General features: G+C 39.0%; 1 protein-coding gene across 2 annotated transcripts in view; it reads right to left on the bottom strand.

Annotated features, from left to right (window-relative positions):
- The window catches only part of GSTCD (glutathione S-transferase C-terminal domain containing), a 109789-nt gene extending 106462 nt beyond the window's left edge, over positions 1-3327 (bottom strand). For both annotated transcript variants that reach the window (XR_013345824.1, XM_077814398.1), the window contains exon 1: positions 2908-3327. Coding sequence is in view for 1 of the 2 variants with exons in the window: in XM_077814398.1 (XP_077670524.1) it covers positions 2908-3318 (411 nt within the window). In the remaining variant the exon portion in view is untranslated. The remainder of the gene's footprint in view (positions 1-2907) is intronic.
- Positions 3328-19304: the final 15977 nt, after the last annotated feature.

Raw genomic sequence — 19304 nt, 5'->3', positions numbered from 1 at the left:
TGTGTCCTTGTTTTTCTTCAAAATATCTCTAAACAATCTTATATCCGTGAAATCCAATTCTTACCAGTGCCACAAGTGAAAAAAAAAGTCCCTTAACACTTCAAATGACAGAACAAAAAGCTCTACACGTCCTTTGTTTATATATAAACGCTGATAAGAGTACATACTCTTGAAATAGCAATAGTCATAATTAACAGTAATAATTAGGAAGTACAAGTTTATTATTAGTCAAGTCTGCACCAAGTACTATGTCCAGCGGACAATTCCACTTCGTAGAATAGTTTACAGTAGCCCAATCTTGACAGTACAATTTAGTTTAATCGTTAGTTAAAGACCCTTTCTACCCTGAAACTAATTTTTGTTTGGTCTCTTGGCTTATTGCTTAAATTTCATAACTTCTTAAAATACCAAATTTTAGGAGTTTATGTAATTTATAGTGTATTAAAATTAAAGGTTAACAGAAATTATTGTTAAATACAAAAAACTTCTAAGATCCTAAATTAACAACTGTATACATGGATAGACTTAAAAGATACAACTCCCCTATCTACCCCCACTCACTGTATTTTAGTATCATCTATAGGGCCTCATTTACCATTATGTTACTCTAGTTTTACACAATTATAATGGTATTTCAAAGGAATTATACCAATGTAAAAGGAGGATAAAATGTAGTAATGGATGGAATGAAGGGGTTTACCTATGGAAAGGTTTAACAAAATTGAGATCCAGGGAAAATATTTCAAAAGCATCTAACTAACTTAGAAAAACCTAAGTCCCATTAATGAAAGTTAGGAGCCTAAATACCTAAATCTATTTTAAAAATGGGATTTTGGCATTTTCAATAATTTTATCCCGAGTTTTGGGATTATAGATTTAAGCTCTGATCCTGCTTTCCTTGCAAACCCAAAATGGCCACTGACTTCAGTTCATACAGCCTCATTGATACCTCTTGGCTTCAAAGGGAGTTTTGGATGTTCAAGGTATACAAGAGATCAGAACCTAATAGATTATGTGCTTGAAGTATTTTATCTTTCTCAGGGCAAGGCCCTGCACATTCCACAGCCATGGAATTTACTGCATTCTCATTAAAAAGAAATATTGTTTCCAGTCTTTATGGTTGTAAGAAAACCTCTAAAATGTGCACCAAGTGTAAACCAATGTATTGTCATCTGTCTGGATCTGCAGAAAATCTGAAATAATAGTTTGAGCGTGAACAGTCCCATCCATCTAACACACAACACTAAGACTCCACAATTACATGGCTGCATCATCTGGCATTTTCCCAAGATGCTACGGAATTCAATATTTTACTGCAGCCAGACACCCAACATTTTGTTTACCTTCTGTCAAACCGTGCTACTGGGAACTGCCGGCAGCTGTCTATTGCCCTGCAGTTTTCCTCACATGAAGAAATTAATTAGATTAGTGTATGCTCCCTGCAATGAATCCTGGACCTAGGCAGCAAGCAGGAGCCTGGTCCAGCTTGTAGCCTGGGAGCAGAGGAGACAGAAATGTAGGCTTGACCTGGGAAGCTGGAGAATAGCACAGCAGCCACGGCCCTGATAAGCTGCTGAAGACAGCTAAATAAAAGGAGGATCTGTGCTGGGTCTTCCGGACATTATGGGAACCGAAGGCAGGAGCCAGGGTACTTGGAGAGCGTAATGAAAAACCCATCTTCAAAAATAATCAGGATTGAAAATAAGCACCAATAAATTTTACATCAATGCACATTTCATATGCAATAGTTGTATTTGTTTTGGGGAACAAGAATGAAGGATATTTCATGGTGATAGAACAAATTAATGTCACAGAATTTGGTCCAGAATAAATATGGCCATGACTAAGGTTTATTATACAATTAAACTTGAATGAGCTGAGGTCACTGGACAGACCAGAACTAAAGACTATAAGGTTACCCTATGACAGAATATATGTAGGAACAGTTTAAGAAGGTATTATTTTTCAAAGTGGTGAACAAGCAAGCAGATCTTCTAAATAAGATGGTTTAGACAAGTAATATTCATATTGAAAAATTAAATGAGTACATGGAATTTCAAAATGGCATTAAAGAGTTTCACAGCTTAGAGTACCTGACCTCCCTTTCTGGGATGTAAGGAGTAGGCTCTTCATTGAACATGTTCTGCCCCATATCTACATTGCCCATAGGAGTTTCATTTGTTGGATTTTTTTGCACAGCAGTGCCTTTCCCTTTCTATGGTATAAAACAAAGGGATTTTGTTGTTTTGCTTTTACATTTAACTTCTTTAATGTTAGAACTAGACTGACTCGAGTTGTAAATTATCAAGCCTTTCCTAGCACAAGCAGCCCATAAGGTTGGTTCTGGACCTAAACTACTATGTAACTAGATTTAAATATTATCTTCTCTTTTACACACCTTCCAAGACCTTAGTTCAGGATTCTGTATTTATCTTAGAAGAACTGAGGTCATCCTGAACACCTGTGTATAAAGAATGAAATTCACTGATTTGATTTAGGGGTGAGTAATAACACCAGCTCTCACACACAACCCTAAAATCTGAGCATGGCAGATAAAAAAAAACCTGAATTTCTTTTAAAACACATAGCGGCAGCTTCTCAATGGGTCTAAAATGGAATAGCTCCACTGATTTCTATGAAACTACACCACATTATACCACCTGAGGATCGAGTCCATATTTTTAATCTTAAGGCTGCTTATATTGTTAAATATTTAGGGTAGTTTTGTTTTTGTTTTAAATCATTACCATTCACTTTTATGCCAAAATCAATACAGCTGCTGTTGTATCAACAATAGGAAACCGTACTATAAAATATCTTAACTGGATATTCCAGCAGACATCCACATTGAAACCCAATATTAGTGTGAACTATATTTAAACATGTAACAGAAAGAGATGCACTCACTTCAGCACAGGCTTTTAGGCAGGTCTTTTTAAACCCCAAAAGTTCCAAAACCAACTTCTTTGATGGATCTATCTCATATGTTTTCTGTATTATGTGCCTCAACACAACAGAAAGCCCAGCTCGACAGAATTTGCCATTTTCTTCAACTATAGCAGGCAAACAGCAGCTCTGGACAACCAAAGGGAGTTGACACCTTGAGATGAAGTGGACCTCTAGGTCATCAGGCTGTGCTTTACCAAATAAATGGTCATCTGTATCGTCACTAGAAGGTACTAAGAAAACTTTGAATAATTTGCGGTCACAATAGGACAGCAAAAACAAGGATATTGATGTGTGGAGAGGAAAGATGCAATCTTCAGATTGGTGGGAGTAGGCCAGGTACATATGTTCTTCAGTAACACCACCTTTCATTTTCCTTCAGAGCTGAAGTACCTGAAATAGAAGTCAGAATAACATTTATAAAGACTTGAAATAATGACCGCTGCACTTGTTTGAGACAGGTGATTTTAACTTCAGACAGGCATTCTTTTAAATATTTGCCAGTTCAAATAACAAGAAGTGTACTGCAGTCCCCTCTGAGATATGAGTGGTTGCAGATGTGTATTTATATATCTTTAATACCTCACAAATGAGCCCCACTCACACTCAATGACTAAGGCCCCAATCCTTTAGCTGTATGCGCACAGGTCTACTCATGTGTATGTATTTGCACTATCAAGGCCTAAGTGTGGAACAGGCACTGTATTAAGCCACCCATTCTGCATTTTAACTCATCTATTCTCTGCTGGGGAAGTGGTGTGTTAATAGATGCTCACCCCCAAAAGCTTGTGGGAGTACATTAGCAGTTATCTGTCATGAAAGAAAACAAACTGATCATGAACTAGAAATGAATAAGACTGAACTGTTAGAAATGGGTCTAAACCAGTGGTTCTCAACTTATTTGACCCTTGTGTCTGTAGTTGTTTACGCCCTCCTCCCCAAGAACATACATCACCACCAAGCTCTAAAGGCAGAGCAGAGGCTGCTGGCTGGGGGCCCAGCTCTGAAGGCAGTGCCGCACCAGAAGCAACACAGAAGTAATGGTCGCAATGTGGAAAGTGATATTCATCAATATAAATTTTCACAGCAGACATAGCGTCCCATTACAACCCTTACTTCTGTACTGCTGCTGCTACTCCGAGGCTGACAGACAGAGCCCTGCCACCTCCAGGTGTGGGATTTGGGGAGGGTGGGGGGAAGGAGAGCCTGATCCCAGGTGGCAGGGTTCCCCGTTTATCCCCAGCTCCCGAGTATGCATGGTCCTTCTGCACAAGCCTCAGACACCTGGAGCTGACAGCCAGAGCAATTAAACAAAACAAAACACACAGCTTGTGCCTCTCTTGACACATTCACGGGCCTCTCTTGGAAGGCCCACCCCATAGTTTGATAACTGCTGGTCTAGACTCTTTTGATTTCCCATTTGTCTCCTATCCTTTCAAAATTTCTTCTGACCCTCCTTCTTCGTATGGCTGAGGTAAATGTAGAGCAACAACTATAATTTTATGTTTAGATAGTTAAGCCAGATAATTGCATCTGGAGTAGCAGAGTGTACTGCTGGCGACACCTCCTTTGTATTTGTGAATTGGGCACTGAGTTCCATGGTCTGTTCTGGGTGATGACAGTCACACATTGGAGAGTCTTTAATTTTCCATTACTGCAGCAAGTATCCACATCTGCCATGGTTTGTGCAGATATGGTTTAGGGCTGCTCATAACCTTTGTGGGAGATCGAAGCCAGAGATCTTCCTCATGGAGTCTTCCATGAAGTGTTTATTTGTGACTTCTTGTGAATTCCATTCAGCTTTGTAAGCTTCATCAGGGTTGAAGTTGCATTATTGAAGATTAAATGCATGGGTCCAAAAAGGCTTGTGCGATTTCAAGTGGTGGTGAAGAACATTGTTAAGGTCCTGGTGGATGGGAAAACGCTCATTTTCCACGATCCTCTGAAATTTCTGAAGGGTTGTGGCATCATGGCAAATGGAGGGGGGTGCAATGTGCGACAACACTGGCAGCCAAGGTGTTGGGGTCAAGCTGAGGGTTCCAGTGATGAACCACATTGCAGTGTTTAGTTGGACATCAACAAGTCGAGTATGGCTGCTTCTGGTCCATACCGGTGCATAGGCTTTGGCTAAGGAGTACACAAGGGCCATCGCTGATGTCTGTAACACTGATGCTGACGCTCCCCAGCTTGTGCTTGCCGGTTTCTGGAACAGGTTGACCCTTGTCTTCGTCTTGGCAGCTACCTTCTTCAGATGGTCATGGAAGGTTAGCATGTGGTCCAGCTTCACTCTGAGATTTGCTGGAGTGAGGTCATGTAGCACCGTGTTGCCACAGAAGGTCACTTTCAGGATGTGCTTAGTGTTCCTGGTATCAAGATGGAATGTAGTGACTGTTGTTTTGTGAGGATTTGGCTTAAGTCTCCATTTCTGGAAATATTCCTCTCTGATGTTTAGGTCCCTGTTCAAGGTGGACTTGACATAACTGAAGGTGGCTACTTGAGTTGCCAGGGCAAGGTCATCCGCACATGCAAATTTGCATAACTTTGTTGGAGGCATGTTGCTCATGTAAACATTGAAAACCATCAGCGCAACTACTGGACCTTATGGCAGTCCGTTGTTCAGGAACTGGGGCAAACTGACTTTGTTGCTCAAGTGGACACGTAGCTGCCTATTGCTCAGCATCATCCATAGCAGACAGTGTGTTTCGTCAGGGGATGATCCTTGTGAGCTCCAGCATCAGACCTTTAATCCAGACTGCCCCGAAGCAGCATGAATTAAAAAACTAAATAACTCGCTGTAATTTATAATTACAAGTCTACTTCCTCCATACATGTGATCTTGATATAATTATATTAAAATATTTTTATTTGTGTTAACATTTGTGCATTTTGGTTTATTCCTGACAAAAGGACATTGGTTTTCTTAAAGCCCAGGGCAGAAAAATTCAATAATTAAAAAAACAACAATAAAAATGGATTTTTAATTACATACATTTTTCTTTTTCAAAATAACCTATTTTATTTAAACTGTAAATTACAACCTATACTTAAATTACAACAACCTATTAAGGCCTATGCTTGTTTTCTTCTTCCAGTCTATGAATAAAAATAATGAGAGAGGATGAATCTACTAGTTCTAAAAAACTGAAGGGCATGGTGGCCAGAAACAAATACTTCGATTCACTAACTACAGATATAGTTTAAAAATCTGTGCCATCAAGCATCCTCCTGGTTAGCAAAAAGAAGTACGAAATTTAGTGTAAAACCTATGTCTAGTTGCAAATCAACATGTCTTAATGATTACCAATCAATGTTTCTTTAGGAAAATAATTACAAAGTACAAATGCAAAACAAGATTAAAATTAATTATGTAAATCAAGGTGTCCTGCCCACTGATTTAAATCCCGATTAAAATGCTAATTTAAATCACTTTGATCAAACTGATTTAACTCAATCAACTTTGAGCCTTTGAATGGTTTTATGCAATTTACTATTTGGTATTCTTAAAAATGTGTAAGCAAACACTTAGCAATTATGGGAACAGGCGTTTTAAAATTCAATAAATATATAGTAGTTAGATCTCTCCCACTATTACCATGCATTTTTAAAAAATCTGGTACTGCTCATATGTGCATGACTATAGCAGCTGATTTTATCAGGCACAGATTTGTGTTTCTGAGATCACTATAAGGCCAATACAACATATTCATGTAACCAGAAGACAGCATTAGTTTCTATACTACAAATGAAATCTAACTTCTGTAGGGTCATTCGCTGAAGGCATGAGCAAGCAAAAAACAGACAAGCGGAATGGACCTCAAGAATGCTATATATGTGCATCTCAAACACACACAATTCATTTAAAGAGAAGTTTGACTTAATTAAAATAATACTCATGGCTCACATTAATATTCTTGTCATCAGATGAAAAAAAATCAATTTCCTTAATACTTCATTCAAGAGTCACAGTTTCCTCTATCAATCTTACACTATTCCAGGGCAGTTTAAGAATTATGATGTAATAATTGTTCTGCACCACTACCTAATAAAGTTCTCATCTACTGCCTTATAAATCGCAATTCATATTTCAATCTTTTTAGACACTAGATGGCACCCTTTTGAAGCAATCATTGTAGAAGCACATAACACCAGCAGAGAAAGGGTATCTTAACAGAACGAAAAGATGCCACTATGAATGTTTTGTATAGAAAGCAAATGACTCTGGATCAATACTATTCTTGTAAAAAAATTATCTAGGTTAATAAGAGATCCTGGAGCAATTACATGAATATGCTGTAATTATTTACTTCCACAATAAAAAGGGTTTGGCTTTCACACACACACACACAGTTAATGGATATACATGGGTCAAATTAACCATTTAATAACATCACTATAACTGGGCCAAAACTGTTGTTCTAGGACTTATGTATGAAAAAATTTCTAGTCTACCTTTGAGACTAAAGAGCCAAATTACTGCAATGGTTATATTACAATTTTTTTTAAAGTGATTGATCACACACTTAGTGCAGCACTAGGGAGGACACTGTAAAGAGTATCGCTGTGCACTATGGCTGCTCACACCTCGTTGTCAATCAACCAAGTTAACTCTGCAGTGAAGGCATATCTTTAGTTGATTTCTAACAAGGTTCTGAAAGCAGCTACTCAGTGAAGATGTAATGCCTACCCGTGCTGCTGCTATTGCTTGCACAGTTTTCTGAAACGTAAGGAAAGCTATTTCCACAATCAAGTAGTGACAGAAACTGGGTTGGGTTTTTTGTTGATAAATGATCATTTTAAGTCTCTACAAGTCTCATAAAAGAAAGACCATAAAAACATAAACTCTGGATTTTCCACTAGCTATCCTAACTAATTTTTTTAAAGCCATAATTATCCAGTGCAACAAGAGACCTTTGAGTGTCAGTCATATTTAGGATATGTGCCATTCATATAAAATGCCTTTATGTAAGTCTTCAAAGAGTACATTTACATTTAACTGTTTTTACACCTTCATGTGACAGTTGTTTGAGAAGTCTATTCCCTTCTCCTGGAAGGAAGCAGCTATCAGAGACCACACTGAAAAAAGATGATGATAAGCAATTGCTGGCTGCAGCAAGGAAAAACACATCGCCCTCCAGACTGAAGCTCAGACTGAGGGGTAGATGCAGGTGCTGAGAGTTGTTTCCCTTAAAATAATCATCAGTGTACTAACTGACAATGTTGATATTAACATGTCATCATTAGGCTTCTGAGAGAACACTATGTTCACTTGAACAGTGGCACATAACATTTCTCAGAGCTATTTTGGAGATTTTCAGAATTCTTTGTCTGCAAAGAAGACGACACTATATTGGTACATATTTGGAAAGTTATTTTTGCAACCAGAGTGGCTAAGAAAATGTTTTTAAATTAAATCTCAAATTCTCCAGACTGTTTAATAGACAGAGGAAAAAAAACCTCATACCTTTTTAGGTACATTATCACTGTCCGTTTCATATCTATGCTTTAGACAACGTCTTTCCAGCAGAGAAAAAACATCGTGCCATAAAATTACTCCAGTCCTTAATATCTTAAAATAGAATTAATTTTCAAAATATCGTTCAAACAAAGTTAAATCAAAACAATTTGTTAGAGAAAAAGAATAAACATTTCTAAAGAGATATAATAGGTCACCACAGAGAGTTTTGGTTGTTTCTGACTTTTTCTTGGCTCACCAAGAATATCGTTACATAGAGCCTCTAGTGCATCAGAAACCTCCACACAAGATTTAAAGATAATCTGCAGCAAATGGGGAAGAAGAGAGAAATTTGTGCTCACGCCCTTTCTTTTTGTTTCTTTATGATATGTAAAGGTGGTCTGAAAGTGGGGTTTGGGGTTTGTTTAATTTTATTTAATTTAATTCTTCTTGTTTTTCCATATAAAACGTTCAGGTCATGGCAAGGCTGGAAGACTCCGTGATGACTGGAAAACTACCAAAATGGTGACATCACAAGAGCCAACAGAAATCTGAGCAATGGAGAGGGGAAGAAATTTTTAGTCAGTCTGTTTCAAACTTTTTGTTTTTAATGTTTACAGCTACGTCATTTCAGTTACTAAAATCCCAAATAAAGTGAGCACTGTTAAAGATTCAACCTCAATTAAGGTGTTAGAAGTCTCAATAAACATCCCTGAGACCTCCCAGAGGGTCCTCCAGCATAACCAAAGACGAGCACATTAGACATTCTTGATATTTATAACAAAACAAAAAAATTAGGGAAAAAACCATTCAAACACAACAAACTTTTCAGGCCTTCTTTATATATCATAAAAGAACCCAAAAAGGCAAAAAGCCAATTATTGAAAAAAATCCATTGAAGGTCATCTTTAACAAACCTCCGACTTCTACGAGCAGGTAATCTATCATAATTCCCGTTTCAGAGAGGAGTGCTAGAAAAACCTTCCTCCCTTGCTTACACAAACCGGTTTGCAAAGAATTCTGCAGTATAATTTCTGACCTCTAACTTCCACACTCAACCGTACCAACTGCACAATTATATGCTCAGCTTGGTCTCTCAGTTATATTTTCCATTCATCTTTGAAGTCTGAAGGCTTAGATTAATCCAGCAGGTTTCTCTTGCTCTCACTTTCCTAGCCATCAAAAACTTTTCCGTCATGAAACAGATAATTCATTACCTCAAACATTTATCTAGGAAATTTCTTATTCAGCCTCAGACAGATGGTGGTGATCAATGCAAACCCACCTGCTATATTCAAAAGCACCTGTTTTTTATTCCCAGTTAACTGTTCTCTCAAATAGTAGCTTTTCCTCTCTCCCTTTAACACTGCAGTTTCTATAGTTAATAGAAAAGGAGTACTTGTGGCACCTTAGAGACTAACCAATTTATTTGAGCATGAGCTTTCGTGAGCTACAGCTCACTTCATCAGATGCATACCGTGGAAACTGCAGCAGACTTTATATACACACAGAGATCATGAAACAATACCTCCTCCCACCCCACTGTCCTGCTGGTAATAGCTTATCTAAAGTGATCATCAGGTTAGGCCATTTCCAGCACAAATCCAGGTTTTCTCACCCTCCACCCCCCCCACACAAATTCACTCTCCTGCTGGTGATAGCCCATCCAAAGTGACAACTCTTTACACAATGTGCATAATAATCAAGTTGGGCCATTTCCTGCACAAATCCAGGTTCTCTCACTCCCTCACCCCCCTCCAAAAACCCACCCCCATACACACACAGACTCACTCTCCTGCTGGTAATAGCTCATCCAAACTGACCACTCTCCAAGTTTAAATCCAAGTTAAACCAGAACATCTGGGGGGGGGGAGTGGGGGGGTTGGAAAAAACAAGAGGAAATAGGCTACCTTGCATAATGACTTAGCCACTCCCAGTCTCTATTTAAGCCTAAATTAATAGTATCCAATTTGCAAATGAATTCCAATTCAGCAGTTTCTCGCTGGAGTCTGGATTTGAAGTTTTTTTGTTTTAAGATAGCGACCTTCATGTCTGTGATTGCGTGACCAGAGAGATTGAAGTGTTCTCCGACTGGTTTATGAATGTTATAATTCTTGACATCTGATTTGTGTCCATTTATTCTTTTACGTAGAGACTGTCCAGTATGACCGATGTACACGGCAGAGGGGCATTGCTGGCACATGATGGCATATATCACATTGGTGGATGTGCAGGTGAACGAGCCTCTGATAGTGTGGCTGATGTTATTAGGCCCTGTGATGGTGTCCCCTGAATAGATATGTGGGCACAATTGGCAACGGGCTTTGTTGCAAGGATAAGTTCCTGGGTTAGTGGTTCTGTTGTGTGGTATGTGGTTGTTGGTGAGTATTTGCTTCAGGTTGCGGGGCTGTCTGTAGGCAAGGACTGGCCTGTCTCCCAAGATTTGTGAGAGTGTTGGGTCATCCTTTAGGATAGGTTGTAGATCCTTAATAATGCGTTGGAGGGGTTTTAGTTGGGGGCTGAAGGTGACGGCTAGTGGCGTTCTGTTATTTTCTTTGTTAGGCCTGTCCTGTAGTAGGTGACTTCTGGGAACTCTTCTGGCTCTATCAATCTGTTTCTTTACTTCCGCAGGTGGGTATTGTAGTTGTAAGAAAGCTTGACAGAGATCTTGTAGGTGTTTGTCTCTGTCTGAGGGGTTGGAGCAAATGCGGTTGTATCGCAGAGCTTGGCTGTAGACGATGGATCGTGTGGTGTGGTCAGGGTGAAAGCTGGAGGCATGCAGGTAGGAATAGCGGTCAGTAGGTTTCCGGTATAGGGTGGTGTTTATGTGACCATTGTTTATTAGCACTGTAGTGTCCAGGAAGTGGATCTCTTGTGTGGACTGGACCAGGCTGAGGTTGGTGGTGGGATGGAAATTGTTGAAATCATGGTGGAATTCCTCAAGGGCTTCTTTTCCATGGATCCAGATGATGAAGATGTCATCAATATAGCGCAAGTAGAGTAGGGGCTTTAGGGGACGAGAGCTGAGGAAGCGTTGTTCTAAATCAGCCATAAAAATGTTGGCATACTGTGGGGCCATGCGGGTACCCATAGCAGTGCCGCTGATCTGAAGGTATACATTGTCCCCAAATGTGAAATAGTTATGGGTAAGGACAAAGTCACAAAGTTCAGCCACCAGGTTAGCCATGACATTATCGGGGATAGTGTTCCTGACGGCTTGTAGTCCATCTTTGTGTGGAATGTTGGTGTAGAGGGCTTCTACATCCATAGTGGCCAGGATGGTGTTATCAGGAAGATCACCGATGGATTGAAGTTTCCTCAGGAAGTCAGTGGTGTCTCGAAGGTAGCTGGGAGTGCTGGTAGCGTAGGGCCTGAGGAGGGAGTCTACATAGCCAGACAATCCTGCTGTCAGGGTGCCAATGCCTCAAATGATGGGGCGCCCAGCTGCAGTTTCCACGGTATGCATCCGATGAAGTGAGCTGTAGCTCACGAAAGCTCATGCTCAAATAAATTGGTTAGTCTCTAAGGTGCCACAAGTACTCCTTTTCTTTTTGCGAATACAGACTAACACGGCTGTTACTCTGAAATCTATAGTTAATGATACTGCCTTCATCTTACTTTTAAAAAATGACAACTGTACATGAAAACTATACAGGACACATTAAATATGGTCAAAAATGTAGTAGTTCACATAAGCCTACACTAGAAAAGTTACCATATTGCTGACAAGGGCTTCAGTTGAACACAGTAAAAGTACACATGTAGACCAGTACAAGCTAAGTTCAGCATGATTTCAGAAAAGAAAATGACTGTTTCTGTTGTTTATCCTGGTCTATAATTGCTGTTCAACCATGTAGAGATACTGCTGATACTCACTGCAGCAAAAGTTAATTTTCCAAGGTTACACTAGGCCATAGTGAGTTTCACTGGCTCCTCCTGCTGGAAGCACTAACCCCTTGCCTCATGTCATTCAAACCACATGCTCAAGGTGATCTAAATCAGATGCTCATTAACTGGCATTTTCCTCCTCTTCTTCCAGCTTTAAATTTTTTTTTCTGTCTCTTAGCAGAATTGAGCAATAAATAAATTTAAATTAAATTAAATAAATTTAAGCAAAATTGGACAGAAAATAATTATGGGGAATAGATATGCATTTTCAAATAGTTGTCATCCCTTTGAAAATCAGAATGGAGTAATGTGAAAAGAACTAAGAGGAGGAAGGATTTTTTTGCTGATCACCTTTTTCTTCCAGATTGGTTTGGTCGTTATTTAACATGGGACTTTTTACATTTCCTCTAGCACAAGAAGTTTGAAAGTGTGTAAGACAGTGATGGCAGAGTCATTATTAAACTGTTCCAGACATGACGGGCTCTCACACATGCCTCTAATTACTGTTCAACACATTATATAAAGTTGTACTTGGGTCTTGTTTCAGTAAAGAAGCAAAGTATTTTTATTAAGTGTCAATAAGTGACAGAGGGATGGGACTAGTGGATTTTCCATTCCAGCCTATCACATTCATTAATGAATAATTAAACATAAAAAAGGTTTTAACAGATATTGTCAGTTCAAGTTTTGTCCCAAATTCAGGGCTCTTCTGAAAAAAATAAGACCATGAAAAATATGTCCATGAACTTGTCTTTAAGAAAACAGTGGAAAAAATTATTTTGAACAAATCTCTGTAGTGTTTGCATTTTGAGTGTTCTTAGTAGTGCATGGGAACCAAAAGGAAACACTAACTAGAAAGAAAGTGAAACTGATTAGTGCTAGTGTTGTCAAGCGATTAAAAAAATTAATCGCAATTAATCGCACTGTTAATAATAGAATGCCATTTATTTAAATATTTATGGATTTTTTCTACATAGTATAGTGCAATCTCTATCATGAAAGTGGAACTTACAAATGTAGAATTATGTACAAAAAACTACATTCAAAAATAAAACAATGTAAAATTTTAGAGCCTGCAACCCACTCAGTCCTACTTCTTGTTCAGCCAATCGCTCAAACAAGTTTGTTTACATTTGCAGGAGATATGTTGCCTGCTTCTTGTTTACGTCACCTGAAAGTAAGAACAGGCGTTCTCATGGCACTGTTGTAGCCAGTGTCGCAAGATATTTACATGCCAGATGTGCTAAAGACTCAGATATCCCTTCATGCTTCAACCACCATTCCAGGAGACATGCGTCCATGCTGATGACGGGTTCTGCTCGATAACAATCCAAAGCAGTGCGGATTGATGCATGTTCATTTTCATCATCTGAGTCAGATGTCACGAGCAGAAGGTTGATTTTCTTTTTTGGTGGTTCAGGTTCTGTAGTTTCCGCATCCAAGTGTTGCTCTTTTAAGACTTCTGAAAGCATGCTCGACACCTCTTCCCTCTCAGATTTTGGAAGGCACTTCAGATTCTTAAACCTTTGGTCAAGTGCCGTAGCTATTTTTAGAAATCTCACATTGGTATCTTCTTTGCATTTTGTCAAATCTGCAGTGGAAGTATTCTTAAAATGCACATGTGCTGGGTCATCATTGAAGACTGCCAAACATGAAATATATGGCAGAATGTGAGTAAAACAGAGCAGGGGACATACAATTCTCCCCCAAGGAGTTCAGTCACAAATTTAATTAATGCGTTATTTTTTTAACGAGCATCATCGGCATGGAAGCATGTCCTCTGGAATGGTGGCCGAAGCATGAAGGGGCATACGAATCTTTAGCATATCTGGCACGTAAATACCTTGCAGTGCCGGCGACAGAAGTGCCATGCAAATGCCTGTTCTCACTTTCTGTGGCATTGTAAATAAGAAGAGGCAGCATTATCTCCTGTAAAAGTAAACAAACTTGTTTCTCTTAGTAACAGGCTGAACAAGAAGTAGGACTGAGTGGACATATAGGATCTAAAGTTTTACATTGTTTTGTTTTTGAGTGCAGTTATGTAACAAACAAAATCTACATTTGTAAGTTGCACTTTCATGACAAAGAGATTGCATTACAGTACTTGTATGAGGTGACTGAAAAAACTATTTCTTGTTTATCATTTTTACAGCGCAAATTTTTGTAATCAAAAATAATATACACTTTGATTTCAATTACAACACAGAATATATATGAACATGTAGAATAATGTCCAAAATATTTAATACATTTAAATTGGTATTCTAGTATTTCACAGTGTGATTAAAACTGAGATTAATCACAATTAATTTTTTTAATCGGGATTAATTTTTTTAGTTAATTCCGTGAGTTTACTGCGATTAATCGACAGCCCTAATTAGTGCCTAGTCTCACAATCCAAGACAAGAGAAATGCAAAATATGAATATCATTAACGGTGAAAAGTAAATTAGATTTTTAACAGGGCTGTCGATTAATCGAGGTTAACTCACAAAGGCTCTAAAATTTTACATTGTTTCATTTTTGAATGCAGGGGTGTTTTTTTTTTTAAAACATAAATTCTACATTTTTAAGTTCAACTTTCATGATAAAGAGGTTGCATTACAGTATTTGTATTAGATGAACTGAAAAATACTATTTTGTTTTTTTACAGTGCAAATACTTGTAATCAAAAATAAAGATAAAGTGATACTGTACACTTCGTATTCCATTTTGTAATTGAAATCAATATATTTGAAAATATAGAAAACATCCAAAGATATTTCAAATACAATACCACTTTTTAATTGCAAAAGGAACAGGAGTACTTGTGGCACCTTAGAGACTAACAAATTAATTTGAGCCACAAGTACTCCTGTTCCTTTTTTGGACACAGACTAACACGGCTGCTACTCTGAAACCTTTTTAATTGCGCGATTAGTCATGATTAATTTTTTTAATCGCTTGACAGCCCTAATTTTTAAGTTATTTCAGTTTTAATAATCAAAAGTGTGTGTTAAATTACACAGGTAAGGAAAAATGTACTCCAATCCTGCAAATGACTCCTTCCTCACAGAACCAGCTGCAGGACTGAGACAGGACTTTGTAGCCATCCTGAATGTCACATCAGCCAAACTTTGAATCATCCATCTCAAATCATTTTCTCAGTACTGTTACAACTTATAAGCAACTGCAGCATGCCTTTGGGCACCAGCGATATCATCAGATATATGTTTAACTTCCTCTCCCCTGTGCAGACTGGCTGCTTGATCAAACTCCTCCTGCACAGTTTCTTCACATCAGCCTTATGTACCTGCACTCCATGTTCTCCTTCTTCCTTATCTTTCCTATATATCCTTCCACCACCCTTCCTTTGTCTTGTCCTTTAGCTGATGCTCCTTATAAAACCACACCCAAAACATTAAAAAAAAAATCACAGAATTAACACAATGTTTTCAAACCATCATGTTGTTCACTCTGCTTGTATATTATCTTCTCCCTTCTCTCCATTCCCTTTTCTATTTAGATACATCTACACTACAATAAAAGACCAGCGGCACAGCTGCAGCTGGCCCAGATCAGCTGAGTTGGGTTTGTGGGACTCAGACTGAGGTGCTAACAGCTGCACTATAATGTTCAAGCTCAGGCTGGAGCACAGGCTCTGAGATCCATCCCCCTCACAATAGTGCCTGGGCTCCAGCTGAAGCCCAAACATCTACATGCAATTTTTAGCACCACAGCCCAAGCCCTGCAAGCCTGAGCCAATTGACCCAAGCTTTGAGACCCAGTGCTGTAGGCTTTTTATTGCAGAGTAGACTTAGAGTGCAAAATCTTTGGGACAGGGATTGCCATTTACTCTATACTAGTACTAGACACAACAGAGCCCCAGTCTCAGTTAGGGCCTCTAGCTGCTGCTGCAATACAAATAATTAACAACATCTGCTATACTGCATAGCTTAAAGAGCAGATATTGTAAACAAACAAATTTATTTACCTATGGAACTAAGACAAGCTTAGTTGGTTAGAACTAAAAGAACATTAAAAATCCAATTTACTTTAACAAATTATGCTGTTCACTTTTTAAAATTTCTCCAACATGGGCTAAATATCAATTAAGTCTGTTTCACTGTGCTACAAATTTGGGTTTCACCACAGAGGACTGTTTATTTGTTTAAAAACATGTTTCCAGGAAAATATAAACAAAATATGGAAACATTTCTATTGCTCTTAGTTTCTGCAAAATGTTTTGTTTGTTTGTTTTGTTATGGAAAAAATAAAACTCCGGACAACATTTAACAAGGTTTCTTTTTCATTTAACATATATCATATCACATTAAGTTATTTACAAATGTAATGGTTATTCCAATAAATATGTAGAACACCAAAAATAGTACCAGTGTTTTTAAGACATCAGACTCGGGAGATATAATTTATATTCCCATTTACGTCAATTTGCTGTGTGACCAGGGAGAAGTCACCCAACCTCTGTGCCTCAGTTTCCCCATCAATAAATAGGAATATTCAGAGGGTTTTATATCATTTGAGTATCTCAGATGAAAAATGCTATAAAAACAACAACAACAGAATTTAGGATGGGCACATTGATATAACTAAAATTACCTAGTCACCAGATATACTTCAGGAATATAAGGGACACGTGAAAAATTAAAGACAAACTTATTTTTAGTCTCTCTTCATATAAGAATTACTGCTGAAATTAAGGCACAACCTCTTCTCTACATTCAAACCTCACTTAATGTGCAATGGCAGTCAAAAAATACCACAAAAAAACCAACAACAATCCATAATCAAACAAAAAAGTTGACATACTGTGAGGCCCCCAACCGTAGAAAATTTGAGCATGGGAGTAATTTTCTCACATGAACAGCCCCTTAAGTAGTTGAGGGAATAGGATTTTAAGCATAGAAAGACTGGACAGAAAAAATACATTAAATATTTACACTACACAAATTGGTGGTATGTCCTCACTTGGAATACTGTGTTTAGTTCTGGTCACCTTATTTCAAAAAGAATGTTACAAAAATAGAGTATACAATACAGCTGATTAAAAAAGTGAAAGTGTTACATTTAAAGAATTAACTTTCTGGGAAAAAGTTAAACATTTTTAGTTTTCTGATGAAATATTTTTAAAAAATTCAAAGAAAGCACACGCTTTCTGTAAAAATTTTCATTTAATTGAAAACCCAACTTTTGTTCAAAAACGGTTTCCATGCATAATTTTCAATGAACCCTAGTTCAGAAAAAGCTCATAAGAATGACCAGATAAATAGAAAATATTTTTATATGAAGAGAGATTAAAAACACTGGGTATCAGAGGGGTATCCATGTAGGTGTAGCCACAAAAACAACAAGGAGTCTGGTGGCACCTTAAAGACTAACAGATTTATTTGGGCATAAGCTTTCGTAGGTAAAATAGCCCACTTATTCAGATGCATGGAGTGAAAATTACAGATACAGGCATAAATATACTGGCACATGAAGAGAAGGCTCACTACAAAAGCAATTTTCCCTCTCTTGGTACTGACAACCCCTCATCAATTATTGGGAGTGGACCACATCCACCCTGATTGAATTGGCCTTGTCAACACTGGTTCTCCACTTGTAAGGTAACTCCCTTCTCTTCCTGTGCCAGTATATTTATGCCTGTATTTGTAATTTTCACTCCATGCATCTGAAAAAGTGAGGCTTTTTACCCACAAAAGCTTATGCCCAAATAAATCTGTTCGTCTTTCAGGTGCCACCGGACTCTTTGTTGTTTTTTTAAAAATACCAGGACTGTTTACTTGAGAGAGGAGACAAGATAGAGGTATACAGAATAATTAAAGGTATAAAGAAGCTGAATTGAGAGTATAAATTAACGAGTAACTTGTGGAGATTTGGAGAACATCTCCCATAGGCAGGTTATTCCATAATTATTCACTGTGGATTTTATTGCCCTTTTCTCTGATGCTTCTGCCCTTGGCCATTCTAAGAGATAGGATACTGGATTAGATAGAACACTGGTCTGATCCAGTATTGCAAACCTATGTTCCCAAAAAGCTTCCTTTTTCAGAACACATCAACCTATTTGTTGCAAACCATTGATCTGTCACCCTTTTATTTGGTTCATTTGGTGATTTCCCTATGTATTCATTGCTAATAGCTCTGCAGTGAATGCCAGTTATAACCATATCTGGATCTTTTAGCTATTCATGTATCGTACTGGCAAGGACTGTGTTGCTGCCTTCTGCCTTGTCCCCTTTAACAGAAGATAACAACTGACTACTGTTACCTAGTAGTGGAGAGTCTCCATTAGCTCATATAGTAGAAATCTGTGCTGCAGGGCTTAACATCCAGGATTCAAACCCTGTTGACAGACCTTCCTGAGGGCTGCCACATTCATAGCCTGGACTATGGTCTCTGCCATGCATCCATGGCAGTGGGGGCTGTGGAATTAGTTACCAAATATAGAGGGTGCAGGTCATTCTCCCAGAGAGTGGGGGACAGTTCCCCAAGCCCACACCAGCAAAACCCATGGGAAAGTAAATGAGAAATTGAGGGTGAATGCCCCAGAGCCTTGGGATGAGTGACCACGGTGACCCCAGGTAACAGAGGACTCACCCTATGTCCTCAATACCTGTCCCTCACAAAGATCCCTGTGCCTCAGGGGTTCACCCCACATACTCAGCATCTGCCCCACACTGCGATCCCTGTGTCCCGGGGAGGCTTCACCCCCCCCACCCTCAGCACCTGCCCCTCCCTGTGTCCCGGGGAGGCTTCACCGCCCCACCCTCAGCACCTGCCCCAAACCGCAGTCCCTGTGCCCTGGGGGTGCACCCCACACCCTCAGCACCTGCCCCCTGTGTCCCGGGGAGGCTTCATCCCACATCCTCAGCCCGTCAGTGCCCTGGGCCCGGCTCCGCGGCCCCACACGCTCCCAACCCCGCTTACCCCGGCCCCACGCGGCAGATGCCCCGCTCCCCCGCCTCAGTCCGCTCAGCCACCTCCTCCCCGGCTCCGCCTCTTCCTCCGCACGCTGC

The sequence above is a fragment of the Eretmochelys imbricata genome, chromosome 4 (assembly GCF_965152235.1).
Source record: "Eretmochelys imbricata isolate rEreImb1 chromosome 4, rEreImb1.hap1, whole genome shotgun sequence".
NCBI lineage: Eukaryota > Metazoa > Chordata > Testudines > Cheloniidae > Eretmochelys > Eretmochelys imbricata.
Note: the sequence above shows the minus strand (reverse complement) of the source record. Positions and strands in the feature narration are given on the sequence as shown.